The sequence below is a fragment of the Pyxicephalus adspersus genome, chromosome 5, assembly GCF_032062135.1.
Source record: "Pyxicephalus adspersus chromosome 5, UCB_Pads_2.0, whole genome shotgun sequence".
NCBI lineage: Eukaryota > Metazoa > Chordata > Amphibia > Anura > Pyxicephalidae > Pyxicephalus > Pyxicephalus adspersus.
Window position 1 is genome coordinate 27,135,549 of NC_092862.1, and position 27,202 is coordinate 27,162,750.

At 37.5% G+C, this 27,202-nt stretch overlaps 1 protein-coding gene across 4 annotated transcripts; it reads right to left on the minus strand.

The window, feature by feature from the left end:
* Positions 1-2,267: 2,267 nt before the first annotated feature.
* LOC140330664 (carbonic anhydrase 2-like) lies at positions 2,268-25,287 on the minus strand. 4 transcript variants are annotated; one of them, XM_072410973.1, is made up of 8 exons: positions 25,196-25,287; positions 24,060-24,249; positions 22,757-22,954; positions 10,057-10,175; positions 8,749-8,841; positions 5,681-5,743; positions 4,770-4,925; positions 2,268-2,931 (listed from the first exon to the last, which is right to left on the minus strand). In XM_072410973.1, the coding sequence occupies exons 2-8, from the start codon at positions 24,091-24,093 to the stop codon at positions 2,812-2,814; spliced, it is 783 nt and encodes a 260-aa protein (XP_072267074.1). In that variant the 5' UTR covers positions 24,094-24,249; positions 25,196-25,287; the 3' UTR covers positions 2,268-2,811. The 4 variants fall into 4 exon arrangements, with proteins under 4 accessions (XP_072267074.1, XP_072267073.1, XP_072267072.1 ...); XM_072410972.1 differs by lacking the exon at positions 25,196-25,287 and adding an exon at positions 24,686-24,903; XM_072410971.1 differs by lacking the exon at positions 25,196-25,287 and adding an exon at positions 24,603-24,903.
* Positions 25,288-27,202: the final 1,915 nt, after the last annotated feature.

Sequence of the window (27,202 nt, forward strand, 5' to 3'; positions counted from 1 at the left end):
TACACTTATCACCTGACATTCCCTTCTTACTAAGTGACCTGCCAACAGGAAGTTGCCTGGACAAGGAGTTCCTTGTAGTTTCACTCACAGGTTCCTACAGCTCTGCGTTTGTTCCTGTGCTATTCGTGTACTGACCCCGGCTTGTTTCCTGACGTCTCTTGTTTGCTGCCTGTCCTGACCTTCAGCCCCTTTCAATTACCCTTTTGGATTTCGCCCTGGTACTTCGCTGGGGGTTCCTGTCAGTTCTTGTCAGCCTTGGTGGGCATGGGGTCCACAACCTGGTAGAAGCTTGCCGCACAACATCCTCACCTCCAGAGACTCTGGAGAACACCAAGCTACTGCTTGAACCCTACACCTTTGCTCTGTGGGGCCATGACAAATACATATTATGTATTTTTAACCAATATGGATATAAAGAACAGTTCAGTCAATGAGCAGAATGACTCCATAGTACTGATAGCTATTTCCTTGGTGCTATGTATTTCAAACACAGAACCTTACATGAACAATCTATAAATGTTCCATACCAGATTGAAAAACCACCTCACTACCTCTGAAATAATCAGTCAGATAAGGTCAGCCAAAAACAAGGATAGTGAAGCCCTTAACAGAGTCAAATTGAAAAAGTCAACTGCTGAAATCTTGAAGGGCAAAAAAGAGATAATAATAGACCTAAATCTTTACCGTGTAGAACAACTAAAAGCTACATGGACTCCATTGAATGTCTCTTTATTTACACATTTTTTTTCCATGTGAAGTGATGAAATTGTTAAAATACTCTTTTTTTCTTTATATTACTTGTAGTCCCTTTTTCTCTTTTTGCTATTTGTGTGCTGCTATCACTTTTGTTTAGTGTTCTGCATTTACTATATAAAGTTCCCCCTATTCTTTGAGGTAATGACATCATGGCACTTCTCTTGTTCTGTAGAAGAGGAATTATTTTCTTATGCCTTTGCATATTCTGTACTGTATGCATGGAAGCAGCACAGAACAGTTTCTCTTGTTTTGTACAAAGGGGGGGAATTCTCTTTGCCATTGCATGTTCTGAATATATTTAAAGGCTGAACAGTATCATTTTTCCTCATATACCTTTATGTATGGATAGACACTGCATAGTATAACTTTTGTTATACATGATGAGTGTATAATTCACAGTATTCAGTATTGCAGTTCCTATTCTTACCGGTAGTTCATTGATATTGCACAGTATTATGTCCCTTATTTTCCATGCTAGGAGAAAAACATAGTATGTATAATATTTTATTATCTATGGACTCTTCTCAGAGTGTAATTCTTTATTCTGGACATGCTCCGCCTGCTTTATATGCTAAATGTAATTCTCAGTATCTGTTTTAAACAGTATATATGGACTTTGCATGTATTAATTTTTGTAGCAGCACTTTTCTTGGTGCTGGGTGTATACTTTGCATCATGTTTCTGTTTTGTATTTATGTACATTCCACAACAGTACGTCTTTTGTTCTGTATTCGGTCAGAAGGATTCTTTGGTTTTGTATGCTGAGTTCAGTTCGCAGTGTATGGTCCATATTCTGAATGTTTAGAATATACACAGTACCATTTTGCTTGTCCTGTGTGCCGGATGTAATTATCTTTCCATATTCTGGATGTATAGGTACTGGCCTAGAACTCTTTTGTAGTGTATACCAAGCACAATTCTAAATGCATTGTTCATATTCTTTATGTATGGCTTATACACAATACCATTTCTCCTCTTCTGTATAATGGATGTATTTCGATACCTATTCTAATTTCTATGCAGAGAAACTAGTGGACAATAGCCTTTTAAACACCTATTACTATTGGGCTTTACAGTCCCCCTAGCCCAGCGGCATTTACTTAACCTACTGGAGTAGAAAAATGAGGATAACAACATTGGTAAAAAATGTGTTTAAAGTACAGAATGTTCTTGGGAAAGTTTTGTACATACTCTGGTTTAGTAACTAAAGTAATCTGGAATGTCTACCTTTGAATTTGTAAATTGAATGAGTGAAGCCATGTTAAATTTGAATAGCCAACCATGTGCTATGGAACTTTAAGAAGCGACTTGACACTTCCAGGAATCACAACGCAACTCATTGCATCCGCAGCCACATGCATCGATTGTGGCTGACCGGTAGCAGAACTCAAACTGCGGTAAAAGTCTGAAATGGCCCTAAACAGCTGTCCACATTGTGCTAAACAGTGACACGATTTGTTCATTGTGTCAAAAACAAGAGAGAATCATTAAGAAAACAAAACAACTTAGTATGCATTTAAAGTTAAAGCATTTATTATGGTATCCAAAATACAATACATTTCATGTTTCTTTAAGGTCAGCTTGGAAATTTAAAACTGTGCAAAATAAGCACCAATAATACATATATATTAGTTATATATTTAAAATATTATTTCTCTAATAAAATCAATATTTTTTCCTCTGGAATAAGTTCACATTATAATTCACATTATAAAATACATAAAATGTATGTACGTACTTCATTCAAGTTTTTATCTGTTAAGACATAATTCTAGAAGGATCTACGGGGAACTAGCTCCCCTCTCCCATAGTGAGCACAGAATTGTTCAGAAGAAAATAAGCGGAAGATAGGATCTGTTAAGCTGTAAGCAACATCTCACATTAGAAATGATTTGCCTATGTCAGTTGACTTTCACATTTCATTAATCAGATCCTAATACTTGCCAGAGGATTAGAGGTTCAGCATAGAGAAAGAAAAGGCTTCCAGTTTGCACACAGTGAGAGATAATGAAATATTAGCGCGCTGATTCGCAGCACTGGTGGGCGGTTCTCTTCTTATTGGAATGATGCTCGAACAACACGACCCTTCAATGGCTGTGGTGGGCGAAAGTTGTCAACCATGTGGCAAGGACTGTCATTCTCATCGTTAAAGTAAAGGCCTCGAAGTGCTGACAGCTAGACGGGGATAAGCAGAACATGAGAGATTAAATACAAAGTGATGTTCAAGGAGGCTTGCAACATGTGTTAGTAGAGGCATAGATAAACTCCATTGAGTCGTAAATGTCAACTAGGCCACAGATCATGCAATTAATAGTTGTTATGTATTTAACAATTTAGCATAACACATTCTGGCATTTCAAAGTATTATTCAATCCTGAAATTTAGGACTCCAAACAACTTCCTACTATTAATTTTGGTGTCCTCAAATTTGCAATAATTTTACCTCAATTCGGTTGAGCCACTAATAAAATGCCAGATATACCGCTGGCGTCCTCATATTATTATTATTATTACAGAGTATTTATTTAGCGCCATCATATTACTCAGCGCTGTACAAAGTCCATAGTCATGTCACTAACTGTCCCTCAAAGGAGCTCACAATCTAATGTCCCTACCATAGTCATATGTCATTAATGTAGTCTAAGGTCAATTGTTAGGGAGAAGCCAATTAACCTAACTGCATGTTTTTGGGATGTGGGAGGAAACTGGAGTACCCAGAGGAAAACCCACGCAGACAACCTGCAAACTCGATGCAGGTAATGTCCTGGCTTGGGATCAAACCTGGGACCTAGCGCTGGCAAAGGCCAGAGTGCTAACCCCTGAGGCACCGTGCAGTCATAGACAGTACATTGACATATAAAAAAGCTAAGAACTTGTGATCTATATAATAAACACAGACCATAAAGATGATGCTGTTGGTACAATAAGTAGAAGAAGATCATAACATGGACCTTTGTTAATTTATGGCTTGGCACTTGCAGAGCAGTCAAAGTTATGCCAAAATTTAGCACTTGTTGGTAGTGTCACAGTTTGCATGCCACCTACAATTTTCTAATTTTCACAAAGGATGACCATGATACTGTTGACTGTTGTTGTATGGGAGTAGATAGAGAAAGGTCATGCTTTGACACTATCAGAAAGTGATGAAGCTTTCCCTAAATTGAGATAGACAAAGTAGTCTGATCATCTTCAAGCAATAATTCTTTTAATTTACTTTGCATATGATCATTTCTCACTACATTAATAAATCCACCAAAGTTCAACGCCCTCCTCAACCCAAAAAACACATTTCCCTGGAAAAAGATATAGTGCATAAACAGATACATACTAAAAGTGAAAATATTGGCCTGGTTATAAGGATTTCAATTCCCCAGTATACATTTAAATACATGTAATTTTAATGTATGAGGGGACTCTCTATTTACAATGCTGCTGCATAAAGATGGTAGAGAATCCAACTAACTGACTGGGCTGTGAAGCAAAAGGCAATGTGCAAATATGACAGGTACACTTTTAAATGTTAAATGTAATATCTAATCTGCATTACTGTACGGGAAAATGTACACTGTAATCAAACTATGCTGGTAGTTAAAAACAGCTGATGAACTTAGATAAGGGAGGCTCCACCGCTTGCAAACTGTCAGTCACGGAAGATCTCAGAATCTAAACTTACACACTGTTTCTGAACTTTTAACTCCTAAACCCATCGTCAATAACTGTACCCAATTTGTGCAGTCATTAAGGGGGGGGGGGGTTCTTCCTTTTTCCAACATGGCTTCCAAAGTTTAGAGTATTCGTAAATATGGCAGATAGACCTTACCATGAATTATTTTATGTTCTTAGTTTGTATTGTCTGAGTTTGCAGAATTTTTTAGAAAATAAGATTCCTTGACACAAATTAACTGTGTATGCTCTAGTCTAATACCAAATCTGGACAAAAGAGAGTGAGTTTATTCTGCAGTGTGACAGCCATAAACTAAAATCAGTAAGGCAGATTTATGGTTTAGACGTACCTGTTCACTGCTCACAGTGATTGGCTCTTTTAGGACGGTCCAGACTACGCACTGAAGTAGTGGTGGAGTAGTCAGGGATCCCTTGTAGGTCCAGAAATCTAAAGAACTTGGAAGCAGTCCTGAAGGATCAAAGTTCTGGAATGGAGCCTCTTTTCCCTGAAATAAATATAATATTTTTGTGGTTATGAACATAAACACCTAATTGGATTCAGACAGATACATTGGAAGACACATTTGCTATGTTATTTTCCTATCAAAGAACTTAACAAAACATAGCCATGAAGTAAATATAGTCATGAAGAGCAAATTATTGCTTTGGGGACCAATTCTGATGGTCAGAAATGTGAGCCTTGTTAATACTGGGTTGTGTACAATGCCCTATTCTTAAGGCACCAATATGACAGAATAGGCTGGGCATGGAGGATTTAATTTTTAAAGCAGGTTGGCATTTCGTAAACAAACCAACTTTACTACTGCTCATATAAATTATCAATACAATAACAAATAGTCTACATTTACTAGCCAGGCCAGGTGGCAATCCTACTATTGTTGCTATGTTGTTGATGCCATTGGCTCATATAAAATTATGCATTCAATTTATTACATTTAGGAATCTGTTTTGTTTACCGTTCACATAGAGCAGCTCTGATTTCTTCATTTATTGTACATTTGTAGAACACATCAAGCTCATGTCAACAGATTCGCGATTACTTTAATAGTAATGACATTTCAAAACTTGACATTTATGCTGATAGTTTCCCACCTCTGACTCTTGATACATTAAAACTGTCATTAAACAAAGTTAAACAAATACTCCATTTCCAAGTAATATAACCTAACATTCCACTGTGGAGCTCTGTAAATTCCCTAGATTTATACTCTTAATATCTGAAAAAAACAGAAGATGTTACCTTTGTTGAAATTAATTGTAAGGCATCAATCACTGGCTGCAACTGTGGTCTGGCTTTTCCCACCTGAATACAGAAGAGACAAATGAGAACTGGAGTAAGGAAACCATTCATAAAGGTTACAGTACATACAAGTTCACAAACTATTCAAGCAAGCAATAAATAGAATGGATAATGAAGTTTGCTTATTGTTATGAAAAAAATATTAGTTGAATTAACTGAATAAGATACATCAACTGAACCAAAACAGTTGCATCCTTGTCATATCTTCATCAGGGTCTAAACAACGTGTTGGACCCTAAATATGCATCATCCCCCACCTGTACACTGTTCTGTACTACTGCTGGATTTTTATTTTTATTAGTACAATGTACATGTACCATCCATATCTGCTATACATGTACAACTAACTACAGGGGATGGAAATGTACCACCTACACCTGCTAAAATGGAGAAGTACATGAACCGGCAACACCTGCAAGAAAGAGGTAAACCAACACCTCCTGTTCAGAAGCTATAAGTGCCATAACTACACCAACACATACTCTATAGTGGTGTTACACCTGCTATATGGAGGTTGTACATACATCATGAACACTTGCTATAAAAAATGGTAACACCTGCTTTCCAGAGAGTGCACACATATCACCAACACCTGCTATACAAAAGGTATACAATCCACCTCCACCCAGAATACCAGCCAGCATTCTTAGAAACAGATCTGTCCATCTATGGCCTGACATTCTACCTACTTTGCAGGAATGTTATTACTAATGAATTGCATAATATTTTGCTAATATTAAAAAGTAGAAATTACCAAGGTAAAAATAGCTTTTAATGCCTTCATTGAAAGTTAATGACGGGAACAGAAGTGGAGTGGCAGGGTTAGTTGGATATGTTTAGTCTACAAATACCAAGGAAGGTGACAGCAAGTTATACTGCACAAGAGAAACCAAGATCTGCTTACACACTTCTCAGTAGAATGGATCACTGTTTGCACTGTACACATACAATGAAAAATTGAAGGTCATACTAAAGGAAAGGGAGCTCCCAGTAAACTCTGTCAGATGGATAAATGAGATTATTTGAAAATGCGTTGGGAAACCAATGGCAGTGTAAAATACTGTACTGTTGCCTAACAGGATGACATCTATAATTAAAGTTACCCTGTCTCAAACCTGACAATTCATTTTCAATGGAGAATGCATCAGAATGATCAGTACATCCCAAAATTTAAGTAGCTGAACTTACAGGCAAATTTTACATTTTATATTAAAAGTTATGCACAACCCATCAATCTAAGCTATTGTCCTTTTAATGTGATGGGGAGCTAACTAACAAAGAACCATGAAAGATGGCTGTGAGCACAGGAAACATTTGTCTTTTGCAAGAAAAGTTAGGAAAAGGAAGTCATTTTTGCTGACTCCATAATTGGATCTGCCAATCATTTTGACATGCAGAATTCAGTGAATGTAATCTCTAGTAATGCATTTTATAATGTTGTATGCTTAGTTTGCATTGTTAGGTTTAGTATTAGCTGAACTCCAGGTAGGACTATTATTCACTCACTGCAAGGGTGACTGCTCCCATATCAAGTTAAGCTATTTTGCGCCAATTGATTGATGCTTCAGTTTGTGGGCAGACTTTCTGTGCCATTCTGTATTCCAGGCTAATAAACCTGCCTTTGAAGGAGGTAATATCAGTAGTCAGACCAGTGGTACAACTAGGGTTATAAGGCGCTGTAGTGGACCTAAGATGTGAGAGCAAAGGATACAGCAAGTTTCTCCTATATAAACTTATTACAACTAAAAAACTGCATGAAAAACTGAACAACTGCAATTTTACATAGAATACTACTGCATGAGTCTTGTACATTCCTTGTCATTCCATTCAGAAGGTGGATGCCCGGGGGGACCTAGCTTCAACCAACATGCCCCTGTGGTAAACTCTCTTGTAGAAGGTTTTCATGATGTTGCCATGTCAATACAGACAATGAAAGTGGGGTGGTAGGGCTACCTTGCCTAGGGCACCATTCTGCCTGATTCAAACTCCAATTCCCTTTCTTATTAATGCTTGTTTATAAACACAAAGAAGAAACAGTTACCATCCTACAAGGCTTCCTGGGAATTGTATGCAAATAGGTGTCTCCAAAAGCAGAAATGACTACTAGGCAAATGCCATGTTTATGCAGTATGAAGTAAATGCCTCACTCAACTGGATTTTTTAAAATATTTACACCTTAGCCTGATGGTTGTTGGTTTATTTTTTTCTCTAAACTCCATATAACATCTTTATTACTATACTGTGTGCTATATCTGATGTGTATATAATGGCACTCATTTATCTGCATACAATACAACTACTCACTATTGTGTACACCTACATAGACTGGAGTGTACTGTAAACTGTTCTGCAGCAATGAAATGGTATATAACTACTTTTTACTATGATTTCCTCTGCTATTGTGTTTATACAATAACTATGTTGTATACATATTACACAACCTCTTCTCAGTAATGTTATCACGGCAGCGATGGATCAGAAATACAACCACATTCCTTTCATGCTCTCTATATATCACAACAGAAGGATATCTTCTTACGGTAACACAAAGCAAGCATAAAGTTTAGAGCTGAACCTAAATAACCCAGAGTATCAGTTCTCTACAGATAAATGGCACTGCTGTGGTATGATAACAGTTAATACATAGGCTTCCTTTCAGTGGAATAGGAATTTAATGATCTGCAGGCTTGTTAATGAGCCTCTTGAACATTTAGGAGGTGACCATGACCTCTCTACATTGTGATCACTCTATGCTCTTGTAGCTATAAATATTTATTTAAAAATAAATATTTAACATGCCACATTATGTGGTCATGTGCTCACAGATGAAGTGGATATTAAAGTTGATGTAGAACCATTGATCATCTAACTGACTTTCCTACTGTAAAGATGGAAAGTGTGTAATATAAGTGTCAGACATATACATATATTAGTGCAAGCGGAAGCACTGCACTCCCCCACGACATAAATGTTCTGTTTAAATGCATAAAAATGAATTCATGACTTACCTTTAGAAAAACACCTAGGACTGCAAGACCATCACATTGCTTTACGGCCTCAGCAAAAGAGCCATATTTAGTATTCCAGTGGACCAGGTGAAGCTGGCAAAAAGAAACAATATAACACAGTTTTAGAAAATCATTCACAATATAAAGTAAATATTAAAACATAAAAGGGTAACGTGTAGACTGCTAACAAACCATTTATCACATCCTAGGGCTACGTACACACGTGCAATAATAGTCATTAGGAAACAAATGACTAATGACAGATCAACGATTATTTTGATTGTCTGTAAAGTGCACATTTCTGTACATGTTGTTATTATTCACCAATATTATCCACCGATAATATACACACACTAGATACGATCGTTTGAACGATGCAGGAAGTGACGTATACCGCAGAAAGTGTATGACAGAACAATCCACGATCACACACAATAGCGAATTATTGTCACCCAAACGGATCCGCCAGGATGGTTGTTTATTTCCAGCAACATTCCTCGTTCATGGGTGGTGTTGGTCTGTCGTTGTGCACTTTTTTGGTAACGATTATTGAACGATCAGTCGTCAGTCGCAATTATTGCACGTGTGTACGCAGCCTAACACATAATAGCATCCTAAAAGCCCTGAAAGGTTACAGATACAGCAATAAAAATCTGATGAGGGTTTAACCTTGTGTTTTACAAAGTTGCACTGAAAATGTTTTTGAAAATTCTATGTTTAACTAGTGCATTCTTTAAACTGTATACAATCCTAAAGGAGGATGGCTCATGCTTTAGTCGAACTAGATAGCCAATGTTCAAGCTCTTAAGTAAGCACACCCGACCTAAAACCATTGTATAAAGTAGAGGAAGCGTCTGTAGAGTCATATGACGAGCTCTTGTATTATGGTAAAAATAACTATTGAAGGGAGAATGTTGTCTTCTTTATACTTTTACTCCGTACAGGCCAACCAACATGAAGTAGCAAAGATATCTTTTGACTACCCTAACAGAACTGAATTTTGCTGAGATAGCGAGTGCAGGGAAACAAAATCAAATCCTCATTACAGGTTACCCATTATGAGTTTGGTGTAATCCTCTGTGCCCAGCAAAGACATTATGGGAAATTTGGCCTTGGGTCCATTTATCGGAGTGCCTCTGGTCTAATAAAATCTAAACGAGCACTACAGGTTTTTTACCACTGTATTACTGCTGCTTTAATAAATAAAGTGGTAAAAGGATTGACATGAGATGTGGTTTTATCACATTTACTCTAAACCATCCCGTCATTCAATGACAATTTGCAGGCATCTGAGAAACGCTTCCTTACCTCTGCCTCATATTTCTCTCCATTCACGGTGTGCTCAGAGCCATGGCCATCACAGGATCCCCAGTGAAAGTGGAATTGTTTCAATCTGTAAGTGCCTTCCAGAGCCCCACCTCTCAGCACTGTAATCCCAGAACAAATAAAGATTAGTGCCTTCTTATCTGTGCCAGGGGAAATCCACATCCTCATGTTCTTTTAATAAACACTTAAGAGACCATTGACCTATTAAGCATCTATACCTTCCTTGTCAACTCCTGGCTAATGAGTCATTTCTAATTAGTCAAATGAATTTTGACATGTGTCTCAGGGCAATCTTCTTAAAGGCATTGTTAGGGTTTTACATCGGTGAGGAGGTGAAGAGTCAACCTGTTCTTTCAAATTCACATGCCTGGAAATATACTGAATATTTTCCACTGTGCAATTATTGATCGCACTTACAAATTTTTTTTTATAAGATTAATTTTGTAAAGAAATAATATGCAATATAAAGTAACCTGCAACAACCAATTAACATTCTTTCTTTACATATACAGTAACTTGAGATAGCCAAATGTGTATATATGTCTGTGTTGTCATGAAGACTAAGTTAAACAATTTTTTTACATCCTGTAATAAGACAAAATGGTTTGCTTTGGAACACAGACCTTTGCTTGAGATATTTGAATATAATTGGGGGTTTTGTAGTCATAATAAGAGTTAGGAATTTGATGATTCCTTCATAAAACAGAAATGCAGAGCCCAAACAACAACTGTAATCACACATAAATGCTCGGGGCCTCTTGTGTTCTACAAAGTACGCTGCGTGTTTATGCAATAGATTGATACTCACTGCAATGAGCTGTGAATATTTAAAAATTATCTATGTATGCAGACATAGCCCTACCCAGCCGCTCCGAGAAACATGAATATCAATTCACAACACACATTTAAGATCAAGTCAAATAATTTCAACTCTCAATAATGTTATGTTATATAGTCTATAAAAAAACAACTTAGTCAACTAAGGTTGCATTTTCTTTGCATCTTTTTTATAAACTGGACTTATCATATTTAGCTGCACTTTGTGATAAAGCAATTATACCAATTTCTCATGTTTACAGAGGCTTTCTAGTTTATTGTAAAGGCAGACCCAACACTTCAGTTCACTTTGAGTATACAATAAATGTTTTCACCATAGCACACACACTGGTACATAATAGTGGGAGCATTGTTTTACTACTACCTGGGTTGACTTTGCTAGAATAAACAAAATTAAATATGAATGAATGATTTGCAATGTCACATCCAGCTGTGCTACAGGTTGACTTGTTTTTGGCCGGGAGGATCCTGGCACAGGAGCAGAGATGGATTAAGACAGAACATGGCTCTGGGCAAGGTAAGCAGATTTGGCCTCCCATCAATTCATTGGAAATGTATCAGGACTGCAAAAATTTGCATTGTCTTTACTAGCATAGCCCAATCAGACACCAACTGCCTACAAATATAGCCTGACTGGTGTGCAATAAAAGGCAGGTGCACAGTTTTGGCACCTTGCACAATTCCCCTGGTTTACTGAAGGAGCAGAAAGGTTGTAGTTGGCCCCCCTGGACATCCAGCAGGTCCTGGGCTCCTGCCTAGGCTGCCTTGTGGATAATCTGGCTCTGCACGGGAGAGCTAATTATAGAAAAGTGGATAAGTCTATGTTAGAAGGTTAGGAACAGTGAGAATTACTGAAAAGATTTCAGGGAAGGGTGTGTGAGTGTCGAGGTTACAAGAAGGAATAGTCTTAGGGTTAGGGTTACAGGGGACTTGTTACAAACAGGGTTACTGTTAAACTGTAATGAAATATGTAAAAACTGCTTTTTTTATTACCTCCATGTAAAACTAAACCATCTTTCCCTTCTCAGTGAAATACCTAGAATTCGACACTGGGTCGCCTAGGCTGTGTTACAAACTTTACAAGTAGATGTTACTATCCTAACATGTTATGCTTTGTCATTTTAATGTAGTCACAATATAGTTGTATATGGTTGTGGCTCATAATGTATAATACCATGTATGACATCTTTTATAGCTAGTGGGAATTGTCTAATATGGTCCCATGTAATGAAATATAACCTGATGGTTTTTCAGGCTTTTGTAAAACACTAAAAAGAGTTCAGGCATACATGTGTCTGCCTGATGACAGCCCAACAACTGAACTATTCTTTGTGTCAGTTCACCGCCTGTGCAAGCAGATAACACCTAACTGTTTGAACAAGCCGATGAGATATCGCCAGTCACGTACAGGCTTGTACCTATTGTTCCTTGAAATGAAAAACATAAGTGGTGATAAGTCCCACTGTTCACAGTAAACAAAAAAAAGAAAATATTTTTCTCTAAAATCAAACATGGCTCATTCAGATTTTCAAATCCATAAGTCCATGTTTCATTTTAGTAGAATGGACCTGATTTACACAAGTTCTTTGAAGGCGAAGATAGACAATCACAGGGAAGAGTCATCCAGCAAACGTGGAATGGCCTTCCTAAAAAGTGTTTGCTATTAGCTGCCAAAAATTACCAATCCTGAACCAGGTCAAAGCAGAAAATTAGAATTACTGAAAGTTCAGTGAAAATGCAGTCATGCAAACACAAACGTATGACTGCACTTGCAATGAGAGCTATGATTTATTCCAAAAAAAAAAAAAAACAATCTAGATGTGTGCACATAACTATAATAGCTCACTTACTTAATTATTGACCTTTTACCAATTCATTCTGTGGTCTGCTGTGACACAGGAGGCAGTTTTAAAATGTTCACAATTAATAGCTTTAAAAACTTTCAACAAATCAGTTCCAGGTTTGCTGAATTACCAAAGTTCCCCCACAATAGACTATCTTCCCCAGTTTAAAAATGGTGGTGACGATACAAGAATCTTACTATAATTTGATACATTTATTACCCACCATATACAGGCACTACAATGAGAATTTACAGCAGCAGATACAGCAAGTGAATAATTTTCACATTCAGGTAAAATACGCCATCCTTTTCATTGTCTCCCCCATACAGTGACATTGTAGACTGCAAGCTGCAGCTAGAATTATTGCTGATGAATATCTGCCTAATAGAAGGACTTTGAAGAACAATGTTTTGGCCATCTGACAGAATGGAGGTTAAACAGGTTATGCAACAGCTTAATGCACTAATATTGTTAGAGAGCAACAAGTAATCCTGGCTACCCAAGCACAGTTCTCCCTGCATGGCTTATTTAAAAAAGAAAAAAGAAATGCACAAAGGATTATAACTATTAAAAAGTATATTTTACTGATCTGATCACAGCAAACTGATCTCGATTGGCTGTTCTGGTTTGTTAAATATTCCATTACCTCGATGTTCTCCTAAATTTGTTTATTATTTACCAATCCTGAATGTTGTATGGTAAAAGTGGCTATAAATTATCTTATATAGGAATAATATGTCGGGGGAAAGTTGTATTAACACTAGATCTTCAATTAAAATGATCACAGCCGATTACCTTGAGTGATGAATATCTATTATCTTTATGAGGCTTAAGTTAGTCACCATGAAAATCTGAGATTGTACCAAAGGAACTAAAAAACTATCAAAATAATTTAAAATGATACCAGGCAAACAATAAGTCAGTAAATAAACAGTTAAACAAACATGAATAAAAATATACTTTAATTGGTGTAATAGGACATCTTCAATAGTTTTTCCATTCTACACAGCAAGAACCCTGTCTCTTTATAGATTCCATTAGTCCGTTCAATAACAGTACTGTGGAACAATAATTAGATTTTACAAATACAGTACCATTATTTTCTAGCTTCAGTGGAGCTCAGATGTGGTAAAATCATATTACTTGTTCCATTTTTGATCCATGTCCAAACTTATACTACTGAGTTTACTGCCTTCCACACTAAATTGGCATTAGACCACATGGGTTGTATGGCTGCACAATGGACATTAGATTGTTAGTATTGTCGGTATGTGATTGACTCATAATCAGTTATTAGCTCTTCTTCCTAATTAATGAAGTGGCTGGAGAGATACTAATATTAACTTTTCTAAATACATGGATTAGTTATTTTCAGTAAACATCGATTTGCACAGTTAGCTGAAAAAAAAGCAACCAATAAATATCCTATTTGTAAATTGATTATTTACAGGCAAGACAAGTAGTCAAAATGAATGACCAAAGCACCTGAACCTTGCAGTCTATCACTTCCATGAGCACTGTTAAATAGCTTCAATAATCACTTGCACAGACAGATCATCGCACATTATGCAAACTACTTTTAGTAGTTTTTTACTACTACATTATCAAACCTGTAGACACCTTGGGGTAAATCCAGCATTCATTATAAAGGGTATTGCTAGAAATCTAAAAACCTCAAGGGATTTTGGAACAACACACTATAGTTTCAAAGCCTTCTGCCATGGAAAGTTATAGACTGTGCTTTAATCATATTATTTATATAGCGCCATCATATTACGCAGTGCTGTACAAAGTCCATAGTTGTGACACCAACTGTCCTTCAAAGGGGCTCACAATCTAATGTCGCTAACTCAGTCATATGTCATTATTGTAGTGTAAGGTCAATTTTTTGGGGGGAAGCCAATTAACCTCACTGGATGTTTTTGGAATGGGGGAGGAAACTGGAGTACCCGGAGGAAATTCACACAGACACAGGGAGGAGCTGCGAACTCCATGCAGATAGTGTCCTGGCCAGGATTCGAACCCGGCAACCACGCAAGAGTGCTTGTGCCACTGTGCTGCCCAGGGGTGTATTGCCCATATTGTTCCGTACCAGAAAAACATATAAACCCCCTGAAATTTCTTAAAGCAGCAAAATATAAAAATGTAAAGTGCCCATAAGTAATCTATCACTGTCATGCGCCTACAGAGGCACCAAGGGTGCCATTCCTTGGTTTGTGTACCCCACACATATTCAATTACAAACAGCATTTTTAATAATCATTTTTTCATATTCAAGTCATGGTATCACATATGATGTAGATGATGTTTTTAATGCCCTGTCCAAGCTCAAATCATCAACAAGACAACTAATAAAATTAAAAGGGGATACAAATTATTATCAGTAAAAACAGCAAGATGTCACAAATCAGGCTCTATGAATTATTCACAAACATTTGTCCTAGCCCTGTGATTTGACAAATCGAGTTCTGACAGCTGAATAACAATGTTCTACATATACAGAGACACAATGGATGCCTAAATAAACACAGACAAGGCAGTCTTTGTTTTGAGTTGAAAAAGTCACAGGCAAATATAAAAAAGTAGAGGAGGAAATAAGAGGGCAGCTAAACAGTGGAAGCCAAACACAATTTGTGTTGCATTTTGTTTTCTTATTACATAGGAAATAGAACACATTGTTTGAATCTTTAAAAAAAACATCAAAAAATGAAATTCTGCCTGCAATACTGCTAGAAATCTGCTTGCCATAATTTCATTTTAAAGACTGTAATGCAATGAATGGAGTGGTTGGAGAACTGATATATTATTCTATTTAACTGATTAGGAAAGTTAAGCCTGAAGAACAAGTTTTAAACAGGTTCTAGTGGCAACTTTAGCGTTCGTGTTGGTTATCGGTTGTTTCCAGGAACACAACCCAGGTCTTTAAAATGCTGATAGTTAAACTTCAAGCGGGTGATGATTATCTCCAGAAAGGAGAGGTACCTGCTGGGGTACTAGTGTAGTACTGAGTGTTTTCTGTAGGAAACACAAGCAGAATTATAACGAGATAAACGCTTTGCCAACAGATAATTTTCTGATGAAAAAGAGGCAAAGATGTAATTTGCAGTGAAGAATTGAAACACCTGGGCTAGGACCCTATTACAGGATTCTTGTTCCCAATGAGATGTCGTGTTAAGAGGCCACTTGGGCCTGCACGGGTATCTGGGTAGTGGGACTGCTAGGGGCGCTATGTGAAATCATAAGGTTTGGCCATTGAGATAACAAAAGCTGCAGTGCAATAAAGTCATTTTTGTATATGGCTTCCTAGTAAAATTACCCTAAAATGTGTTAATTAGTACCTATTTATTGTACAGCGCTGTGTAAGATGTTGACCCTATATAAATCCTGTTTATTAATAATAATAAAATACACCACTGCATTATTTCATTCTTCTTTATACCTATCTGAAGTCCAGCTATGTTCATTTATCTTCTATCTTCATTTATATTTGGCTCTCGTGCTAACATATCTGCATGCATGTTCAATAAATAATTGATTTCATACAAACAGACTTAAACACATCTTAGTGAACCGGACCAAGTATTGTAAAGTTGTATACTTTCTTAATTTTCAATGACATTTAAGCTATGCTTATCTAGTACATGATCCTCTCATTGATATCCTTTCGATGTAACCCAGATAACTCTACACAATACACACCCCTGGCAGCTATCACGGCCTTGTTACTCAATTACAGTATGCACATAGCTTAACCACAATATCCACAACACTCATCATAATCCATCTTCTATTTCCCATGATAAATTAGTCAACCTGGGAAATGCAAACTTTACAGAGAGAGCAGAATACTGCTTTGATTTATTGTAATGGCTGTTTTGAAATGCAGTTTACAGCCAAAGCTATAAGAAGTAAAAAGGAGAATGCAGAGAAGGTATGGCGTAGGTAATGGAAAGACAAGCAAGTGATGAGTGATGATTTTTATATGTAAGGCCACAGAAACCAAAATTAACAAAATGTCTATAAACATTTAGCCTAATCACCTCTAAGTATTTCCCACAGCTCTAATTTACTATGAAATATTTAAACTGTGTTATATATTTGTGTCTTTTTTAGAGAAGCAAGGAGCTTTATCTATATAACAGCAGCACAGTCTAGAAAGGACAGTAATTGGACTCAATTAAATACTGCAGAATTAACACAGCCTAAGCTGCCCACAAACACATTATGAGAGCCGGTATCTCAGATCAAGCAAAGTCTTCTCATCTTTCTCATCTTAGAAAGACTATGATAAGAAGTTGCAATTTATTATGTAATATATATATATATATATATATATATATATATATAAATATATATATATATATATATATATATATATGTACAAATCACAACTTTTGTTTTTCAGCATTTTAGAAGCACAAGTAAACCTACTAGATTGTAAGCTCTTCGGGGCAGGGTCCTCCTCTTGTATCACTGTCTGTATTTGGCTGTCATTTGCAACCCCTATTTATTGTACAGCACTGCGTAATATGTTGGCGCTATATAAATTCTGTTTATTATTATTATTATTATTATTATTATTATTAATAATAATAATATTAATAATATTATTAACTGATTCCCATTTTCTGTATTACTTGTGTAAATGAAAGTGTCTGACATCTTATTTATTGTGATTCTTTTGATGCAGCAGGTCCTATTGAAATGTAGATATGTTGTATAGTTGAACGCATGAATTTGACAAACGACAGAGTTTGACAAAGAGCACCTGTCTACATGAGCCCATCAAATGAACATTTTTGATACAATAAACATTATATAGGCAAGATCACTCATTAAGTAACACAGGCACTTCTTCAAACTCTTTTCTCCTGACATGTTTTTATTGAATTTCTCAGCAGGAGTGTATTGCTGTGCAGCTAACATAAATAAATGTAATAAGCTGCACAATGAAACACCCTGATGGTTGGTTTTATTGCCGCACCATTCCTTTCCATTCCGTAGCTTGTGTGGGGTACTGTGATCTGACACAAGGGGGTTTGCTACACACTCACTTTTTTTAACACTTGCCCAGGTTTAAATTCTTCTCCGCCATAGGGAAATCAATTAGAACAATCATTTACCGCTTGCTTTATTGCATCCACTATGAGCTGTGTATCTATCTGGGGAATGTGCAAGCTGTTATGAAAGCCGCATTACAAAAGCTTCACATGCTGAGTGCATTCAGCAAGAAATACACAATTTTTTATTATATTTACACTTTTTTTTCAATTATTGATGTGTAAAGTTGGAATGTTATGAGATTTACCAATCCAAGTACGTAATATTTTAACAATGGTCAGTCCCATCTATTCCTATCCTGGGGTGACAGTAAAAATATTTAGTGCATAATGGGTAAAGCTCAGAGATCCGGACCTGCTAATGTGCTATTATAAGGAGCTGGTTGGATTGGCACAGAGGATAACACAATTTTCATCAGTAATTCCAAGGATTACTGTTAAATCAATACTTAAGGACATGGATGCATTTTTGGCAATCAACACTCTTTAAAAGCATATTAAAAAACTGAAAACATTCTCTCTGCTACTTTATTCCAAACTTTACATAATTTAGCTAGAGATACCTTCTAACAACCCAATCATTTTTCAGTAGTAGTTTTTTTTACCAATTTAAAAAAAATACATTCTAGTGTCTTATAAGTGTACATTAGTAATGAGCTGGTAGGGCAGCACAGGTTACAGCTGCTACTAGATCCATAAGGCTTCAACTCTAACCCCAAGTCACAAATGTTTGTGTCTTTCTTCCTCACTATAGCAGTGATAATGCCAATTAAGCCATCCATCATAGAAGGAAGGGACAACTTCCCAGAAACAGTAGTATTTCATTTGTTCCAGGGAGTCTAGCTACACAACTGCGGGCCATAATAGCTGTACAAAGGCTCTGGCATAAATGATTCATGTACCTGTGCATGCTGCCACCCTGTAAACTGACATTTTATTAGATCTGGCACTGTCACGCCTAATGAAAGTGTTCTCTAGTTCCTAAGTGTATAATGCTAAGAAGGGCATTGCAATCAAGACTCGTTTGTCTTCAGCTCCGAGAAAACTCCGCTCCGAGCTCAGAGAAATGTAGCTTTACCCTGACATTTATGTGAAACAACCTGCAGCAAAGTATTTATTTGTACCTTGACAAAAACAAAAATTCATCAGCTAAAACGTGGGGACGAATATTCTGCCCATGCCATGGTCTGCAGTTAATTCAAATTCCATAATCTGCCTGAAATTTATCTCAAACTGTAAAAATTCCAAATACTAGTACTAAACAACTATCCTGTCGAATCTATAGATATCCTAAGGCTATAATAATGCTACTACTAGGGTCATAAAGACACATCCTTCATTTTCAACCTATCACACACTCTAACCCAGTGTTTCTCGACCAGTATTCCTCCAGAGATTGCTAGCGGTTCCTTGAGCAGTGAGAAATTTGTGCCTCTCGGGTCAGTTTAGGTGGCACCACTGATTTTTTGGTTGACTGTAAAACTGACATTCCCAAATGGCCAGCAATGTAAGAACCATTCTTCCCACTGACCCCAATGCTAATGTACTGTGAGCTGTAGATATAGTAATTATAGCAGGGGTTCCCTGAAGACCTGAAAGTTATTTCAAGGAGTTCCCTCATGTTAAAAAATTAGAAGGCTGCTCTAGACAACAACAATAAAACCTATTTTGTTATTAACACACCTTTCACAAAGCAGACAATACAATCCATGACTCTAATCTGCTAATCTGACAGACAACTATATAAAAACTATGACTACATAAAACTAGTAACTTCCCCCTTAGTCAATACATCAACAATGACACTGTAACAAAACCAGGAACTACTTCTACCTCCTTCTTCTTATGAATTATAGCCACTACAATATACTGCATACCACTTAGACACACATCACAAATTATAATAATATTATAATATAATTATTACAAAGTATTGATTTATTTCTTTGGGAGCTTTAGACAAAAGTGCACAAAGCTAAAGGCTCTAACACTTTTATATTTTACATTGTGAAGTGTGAGGAAGCTGATCCCACCACTGGGGTCCTTCACAGAAGCCAATATAAGTGGGGAGACCAGGAACCTTTGGCCTGTGGAGCAAATTCAACCAACTAGCTATTTCATACTTGAGACAGACGTATATCATCCAGAAGCTGATAATAAAGCCTACTGCATACCAATGGTTGTGAAGCAGTTACCACTTCTCACCTGCATGCCATCAGTGGTCTACAACCAAGTTGGCACTTATCCAAAGTGGTTGACAGGTGGTTGGCAGGTATAGGTGTTTTACAATTCAATGGAAGAAACATATAACTGGTAAATGCTACAAGTAGGGTCAGATAAGGTAGGATTTACTGCGGTGGTTGGCAAACGTCTCTAAAAACTCAAAAAAATGTGTTTTATTGTTCAAGCATAGAACTGGCTGCTGATCAGTGGTTGGTGGGTCCTTAAATGCCTGGTCTGTGAGTCTCATCCATATCTGAATAGTAAAGCTCCTATCTGAATGGTACACTTAAGCTACATACACATGTGCAATCATTGTCCTTGGAAAGGATCTTTCACGATTTATTCCAAAGACTAAGGACCGCTCGATGCATGAATGATGAGAGGGGAGGGGGAGAACGATGGAGCGGCACCCCGCTGTGCACTCTCCCCCTTCACTTCTATTATGAACGTTTGTCATCCATCGTCCGTGGATCCGCCAGGACGGTTGTTCAGATGATGGGCAACGGGCGCTGTACGCCAGATTCTCGTCCAATATCAGCCCTGAGCCAATTATCAGACAAGAACCATCGGACGTGTGTACGCATATCTTACTATTATTAGCCCAATTAATCCTCTCTGACATCATGAACCCATCAATTGTTCAAAAATTTGGGCAGCTAGCTTAATCTATGCTCAGCCTGTTTATTCTCACCTTTGTATGATATAGACAGCAAATGATTGGTGTGTATGCCTTTAAACATCAGCAAAGCCCCCAAAATGTGCATTACATTTGCAGTGAGCAATAGAGTGGAAGTCATTTACAATGTCTTGGTTTGTTTTATCACAGGTAGTGCAAACTGCAGGTAATATTACAGTAGCAGGCTACAGATTTGAATGACTTTTGTGTACACACCATATCTATTTCAGATAAGCCAGCAGTAACCTTGAAAAGGTGTACACCTGTGACTGCATGATCCAGCCTTGGCAGCTACACATGAATCATTCACAATAGTCTTTAGCCCATACTAACCCACATGAAGAATACAACAAAGAGTCAGTACATGTTTTTAGAGCGAAAGCTCTGCATATTCAGCAAGCTGTAAGGCTTATTCATTAACATGCCTGTCCACCCATATTTCACCGCTTCCTAGACACATAATAACTACCTGGGCCTTTACTCAATGACTGGCATGGGATCTCCTTCCTCTGCACGGGGGGTCTTATTATCCCTTCTGCACTCTCCATAGCACAAAACACAAGAATAATTCAGAACTGGGAGGCAAGGAAATCCTTGTGTAACAACCAAGCACACCTGAGCAGGCATTGAAGACAGGGCTATGCCAAGCTAAACTGAATTACAGAGATAATACAACCGGAATCCCTGATAGATTCAATACCACAGTGGGTGCATCAACACTCCAGGGTCTACTAGTCACTAAAATATTAAATTTGTATGCACTTAGGATAGTAGGATAGTACAAAGTAAAACAACTGTAAGTAAAGTGCAGTAATTAATAGAATTAGCAACCAATGTCCATTTAAAGTTGTAATGTGTACAAAAATATTATTATTAATATATAAATAATAATAATAATATATATAAATCCTGTTTAATAATAAAATAAAAATATTCAATCTGATTGGCTGCTCTGAAATACCGCACTTTGCACACAGTATTATAATTGGCGCTATCTTATCTAGTAACCCTGTTAGAGGTGTAATACAACAGAGGGGCAGCCCATACCAGCCAGTTAGATAATAGTTTTCAATCATCAGCTCACTTTACACTGCTGAAAACTGATATCCTGTTGCATGGAGCAGGTTACTAAGCACCAGGTCAATACAGTTGAACCCCAGCCAAACATACAGCTAACTGTATTGCTGAAAGCCACACTCAAAGTGATTCCTGTCAAATGATATGTATTAGCATTCTACCAGTCTTGCAATCCAGGCACCCTAAGTTACAATGGTGACCACATTAATAGTTGCTTTAATTAAAGAGCCCCTCTCACATGATTGAAAACTCCCAAGCAAGCACTGCCTGTAAAAAAAGAAACAGAAAAACTACTTTATTTGTTATAAATGCCACTTATTGCCACTCTGATCCTGAAAAATGGCCACCAAAGTCTACAGGCAAACTTAAGCTTTAAGGTCATGTGATTTTTATGATTCACTGAAAAGCCCTCCAAAGTCCTTACTGGTTCCTCTTGCTGACCCCCACATTACAACTTTCTCTTGCGGTGACAAGGAAGTCATTTGGAGAACCAATGAGAGCTACTGGGGACCAAGAAGATGGATAATCTCAGAAATGATGGGTTTTTTTTTGCAGGCTTGGGCCAATGTTCAGGATCACCAATGGCCAACAAACTCCTCTGTTGCAGTTGGACAACAAAGTGGATGCAGCAAACTGATAAGGTCATCACTATGCATGAATGTTAAAACTACAAAGTGCTTCCTTTTCCTTTCTCAGATTAGGTAGTGCAATTAAAGTGATTGCAGGAGACTAATATAAATTCTGAAATTTATACTACCGTAGTTCTATGTAAAAATACATTTAGTAACAAACACAAACTGGGTTAAAAGTCATTTTTTTAAACCTACCTGCAGTTTCCCAGTAAAGAAATAATTTGATGTGTGTGTACATGCAAAAACTTTGCATATATAGAACTACTACCTTTACAATATTCCACCAGGGTCAATGACCCAAAAGGTTTCCACTGCATTTAAAAAAAAACTGACCTGAGTTGTCGTCAGAATCATCAAACTCCACGTTGAAGGAATGGCCATTATTCAGGATGACCCTGGCAGTTGATGGATCGTAGCTAATGCTCAAAGGAGCCAGAGAGGAGTCATACTTGGCTTCATTGGTGTTAATGTCAATTGGGGACTGGAAATCACCCTGAGCGTTAGGGAAGGAATGGCACCAAGTTTCTGGACCTATGGACAAGAGAAAAATATGAGGATGTTGTTACATGTTCAAATCTTTAAATCTGGTATTATATAATAATTCAATTACCAAATGAGGCTCATAACAGCAGATCTGCACTATAAAATATTTGTATCATACCACTTTCACTGACTTATTTCCTACAATTTAAACAGAAATGACCCCCTATCTGTCAGCCTGGGGATCTAATCACCATCAGAGGCTAGCTATGTACTATACAGGCAGACAAGGTTTCTCAAGGTCAAAATACAATGAAATTGTTAGAATTTTGCAATAAGATTCAAAGTTTAATCAGTAGCTTGTAAAAAGTTAATACTGAATTTGCAAGAGCTGACATCAGACAGTCCACACTATTATTAACTCAATTAAAGGACACGTTATGACCCAGGGAAAAAAAAATCCTCCCTGGGAAAGCCTTACTTCAGTCAGATATTCCATGTATTAACACCAAATATTTTTTTTAACAGGTCAAAGCATATTGCACATAGAACGTTGTTTGCTAATTTTGCAAAAGGACCTGCCGGTGGTAAGATGTCAAGGTCAAACATGATTAAACATGGAATTTATGTTTTACATTTATTGTAATGGTGACTTATACATTTATAAAATCTGGAAAAATACTCTTCAAGGATAAATATTTTCCTCCTAGTGCTAATGAAATATAGGGAAGTGCTGAGAAATTCTGCCCAGTGTCTTCCTATTTGTAAAAGGACATATCACCAAAGTGTCAGATAAACAGATCTTTACATTGAAAGATTTCCAAATGCAATTAGTTGAATTTCTGTTGCTGCATTCCAAGGGGACTCTCTACAAGTTAATGAAAAGGCAATCTAGTGTAATGAATAAAACAGGGAACTCTATTTATGGCGTAAGTAACTGATACTGTCATCTATTCTACACTGAAGGTACAACACTCAAAAATAGAGCCTCGGGTGATCACCCACACTCTTGAACTATACATTGTGAAGGAGAAGTACTTTAGTCTAGAGATCTGTAAATAGGTAAGTATGACAGCAGTTAACATACCAATTCCATTTCAGAATAGTTCTTAATTAGGTGTGAAAGAAAGGGGGGACACCTGTCCCCATCACTCACCATTGTCAGGACCGTATCCCCATGAGTGTGCCATGATGAGGTGCTCTCTGCTGCTCCCGCTGGTCAGGTGTTTCTGGATGACAGTGAGTCAATGTTTGCCACCAGGCTTCTTCTTGTGGGCTTTTATAGGGTCCCACCAGCTCCATCTCACGCAAACCACAGTAAGTGGGCTTGGCTCTTAGAGATCAGCCTGTTTAGGGGCGGAGAGAAAAATAAATTAACCTCTTCTTTTCCCTTTAGGGCATACATGATGATTTGACATTTTGACATCCCGTTGCTCTGCACTCCTCCCATTTCTGATCTTTAACTTTTGTATACACAAAACACATGCATGCTGTACAAGGCAATCTCCAAGCACCCATAACAAGGTGAGCCTTATCCTCACCTGACAAGTTTGTCAAGACAATAGTGAAAGACACAACATCAAGGGACGGTTCATAAATCACCAAGGATAATGGGTTCACCTTGCACAGTGCAAGAAGTGAGTGGTGCATAGGAAGACTAGTAGTAGCCCCAAATATAAACCTTACACACAGTACTTACTATGTATGTAAAACCGGCATATACAGATTTACAGCTCCATTCAGGATATCCTGTGATTGCCAGGGTCCTGTGATCCCATTTACCTTGGCACTGTCCTGTCCTCCATGCTGCAGAAGTGACCACTTGCTACAATGTAACACTTCTTCCTCTTATTACAAGTAGCTTGTTCAAGGTCACATGTAGATGTATCATCAGGATGTCATTCTGAACATTCACCTAGCACACAAAAAGCTGCACAGAGAGCAACAGACCTCAGGGCTCTTCTTCTGCTCTCCAGAAGTCTGTGCAAGGACACTTGCAGGAATCCAAAGAATTAAAGAGCAGGGGGTGGTGAGATTGTATCCTGAGAGCAGAACCACTGCATGCAACATATAAGCACAAGAATTAACACAGCAATGGCATCTGATGGATCATGTGTAAACCTGTGCTCCTCCTCTCAGCATCCATCTCTGCATGGAAGATCGTGCAACATCAGATCACATTAGAGCAGGGAAATCCTATAGACACTGCTGGTGCATTGCATGCAAAATAACATCCATACCCAGCAACTCACCCCTACCCCTAAACCACCCCAGCTTCTTCTAAACACTTACCTTGACTCTGCTTAGCTTCACGCGATCCAAAAATAATATAATCTCACGCATTGCAATAAATCAGACATTGACCTTGGTGCTCTGAGACGTGGAACAGCGTTTGTGTGATCTGTTTTATTAATTAGGATAGGATTACATTCAATTGATGGTAATGGGACGCCCCCTGCTGGATAGAATGGAAAGTTGCAGATGCAGAATAGGAAAAAGAATGTATGGAGGGCAGGGGAGAGCACATCTGTAAATGGTTTAGTATCGCCATCTAGCGGCCACCTGGAATCATTGCAAGGCACATTTTTAGGATCTCACACTTTACACAGCTTCTTCTTCTTCTTCTTCTTCTTATTATTATTATTATTATTATTAATAATAATAATAAATATACTAATAATAATAAATCATACACCAGTTGGATTTCTTCTAAAGACAACAGAAGTCTTCTAGTCAACATTATTATTTTATTATTATTATTATTATTATTATTAAAATAATATTATTATCATTATTATTAATAATAATAATAATAATATTAATATTGTTATCATTATTAAACAGGATTTATATAGTGCCAACATATTACGCAGCGCTGTACATTACATAGGGGTTGCAAGTCACAGACAAATACAGAGTGTTACACAGGAGAAGAGGACCCTGCCCCGAAGAGCTTACAGTCTAGTAGGCGGGGGAAGTAACAGGCAATGGAAGGGGACATATGTAGTGGTGGGAAGTAGTGACAGTCAGTTTCAAAGGACGGCAGAAAATGCTCTTCGGGCAGGGTCCTCTCCTCCTGTATCTGTATTAGTCTGTCATTTGCAACCCCTATTTAATGTACAGCGCAGTGTAATATGTTGGCGCTATATAAATCCTGTTTATTATTATTATTAATATTAATAATAATAATAATAATAATAATGGGTAGGTGAGTTTGAAAAAATGGGTTTTGAGTGCTTTTTTAATTGAGCAGAAAGTAGGAGAAAGTCGAATAGGATGAGGAAGACCATTCCAGAGAATGGGGCAGCTCTAGAGAAGTCTTGGAGCCGTGCGTGTGATGAGGTTATGATATCATTCTTTCTCAGGCGTCTTTGTTATTTTTGTCATATTGAATGCAAACTATTTTGCGCATTTGGAATTGTGTATACCAAAACAAAAGTGATCGCCTTCCAAATATTTATAGGAGTATACCAGGGAATGTGAAATCCCCTAAAACAATCACTTGTGAGAACCTTCCAGGTCCATGTGTTTCAATAGCAGTAATTGATTCCAGGGATATATATTGGTGTATGGTACAAGGTAAGGCCTGTTAGGCTGGGTTTACATGGGATTTTATAGTAAAGGTATTTAAAACGCTATTAAATGCCCTTAGTGTTAGTTGACCTTTTAGTTGATTATAAAGGCATTTTCTAATGCGCTAATCATGCCTGGTATTTTATTCTTTAAGAATCCTTGTGGTAACACTCTAATGCTTTAGGAGCATTTAGGATCCATTTGCTGTTTTCATTGGACTGAGGCATTTGTTTATCAACACCTGCCAAATATTGAAGGCAAAATCAAAATCAATGCACTTTTGCAACCCAGTCAGATCACCTCTGTGATTGGATTGTGAAGGAAAAGCAGTAACCAATTAGATTATCTCTCTGGTCTCTTCTCATATCAACCTGTTCTTTTTAATCAGAGTACATCCTAGTGCTGCTGTACAAGAGATCATAGGTGCTAAACACAAGTCCCATTCAGGGATTTATAGCACCTACATTCAAAATACAATGTGCTTGATTATGTATGAGCAGCATGCCTCCTGTTCATTCACACTGGAAGCAGCAGGAGGAAGATGCAAGCTTTGACACTACCTAAAAGCAGTCCTCTTCCTGCCCCGGTGTATATTAGGCCACTTGGCCCTCTGCAAAGGTAGGCAATACATGGCACTGCATGGATCGGTGTAGCTCCTCCCAATTCCACCCTGCTCCTCCCCTTTTCTGATGTCACTTCCTTTACCTCCCGATCCCTACTGCTATG

What these genes read in the sequence shown, in the direction of transcription:
- LOC140330664 (XM_072410973.1), bottom strand. Translation starts at nt 24,093, where the DNA reads ATGGCACACTCATGGGGATACGGTCCTGACAATG. An exon ending in TGATTCTGACGACAACTCAG is followed by an intron (nt 10,176 to 22,756) that starts GTCAGTTTTTTT and finishes CTGGGATTACAG; the next exon opens with TGCTGAGAGGTGGGGCTCTG. An exon ending in TACAATTAATTTCAACAAAG is followed by an intron (nt 4,926 to 5,680) that starts GTAACATCTTCT and finishes TATTTATTTCAG; the next exon opens with GGAAAAGAGGCTCCATTCCA.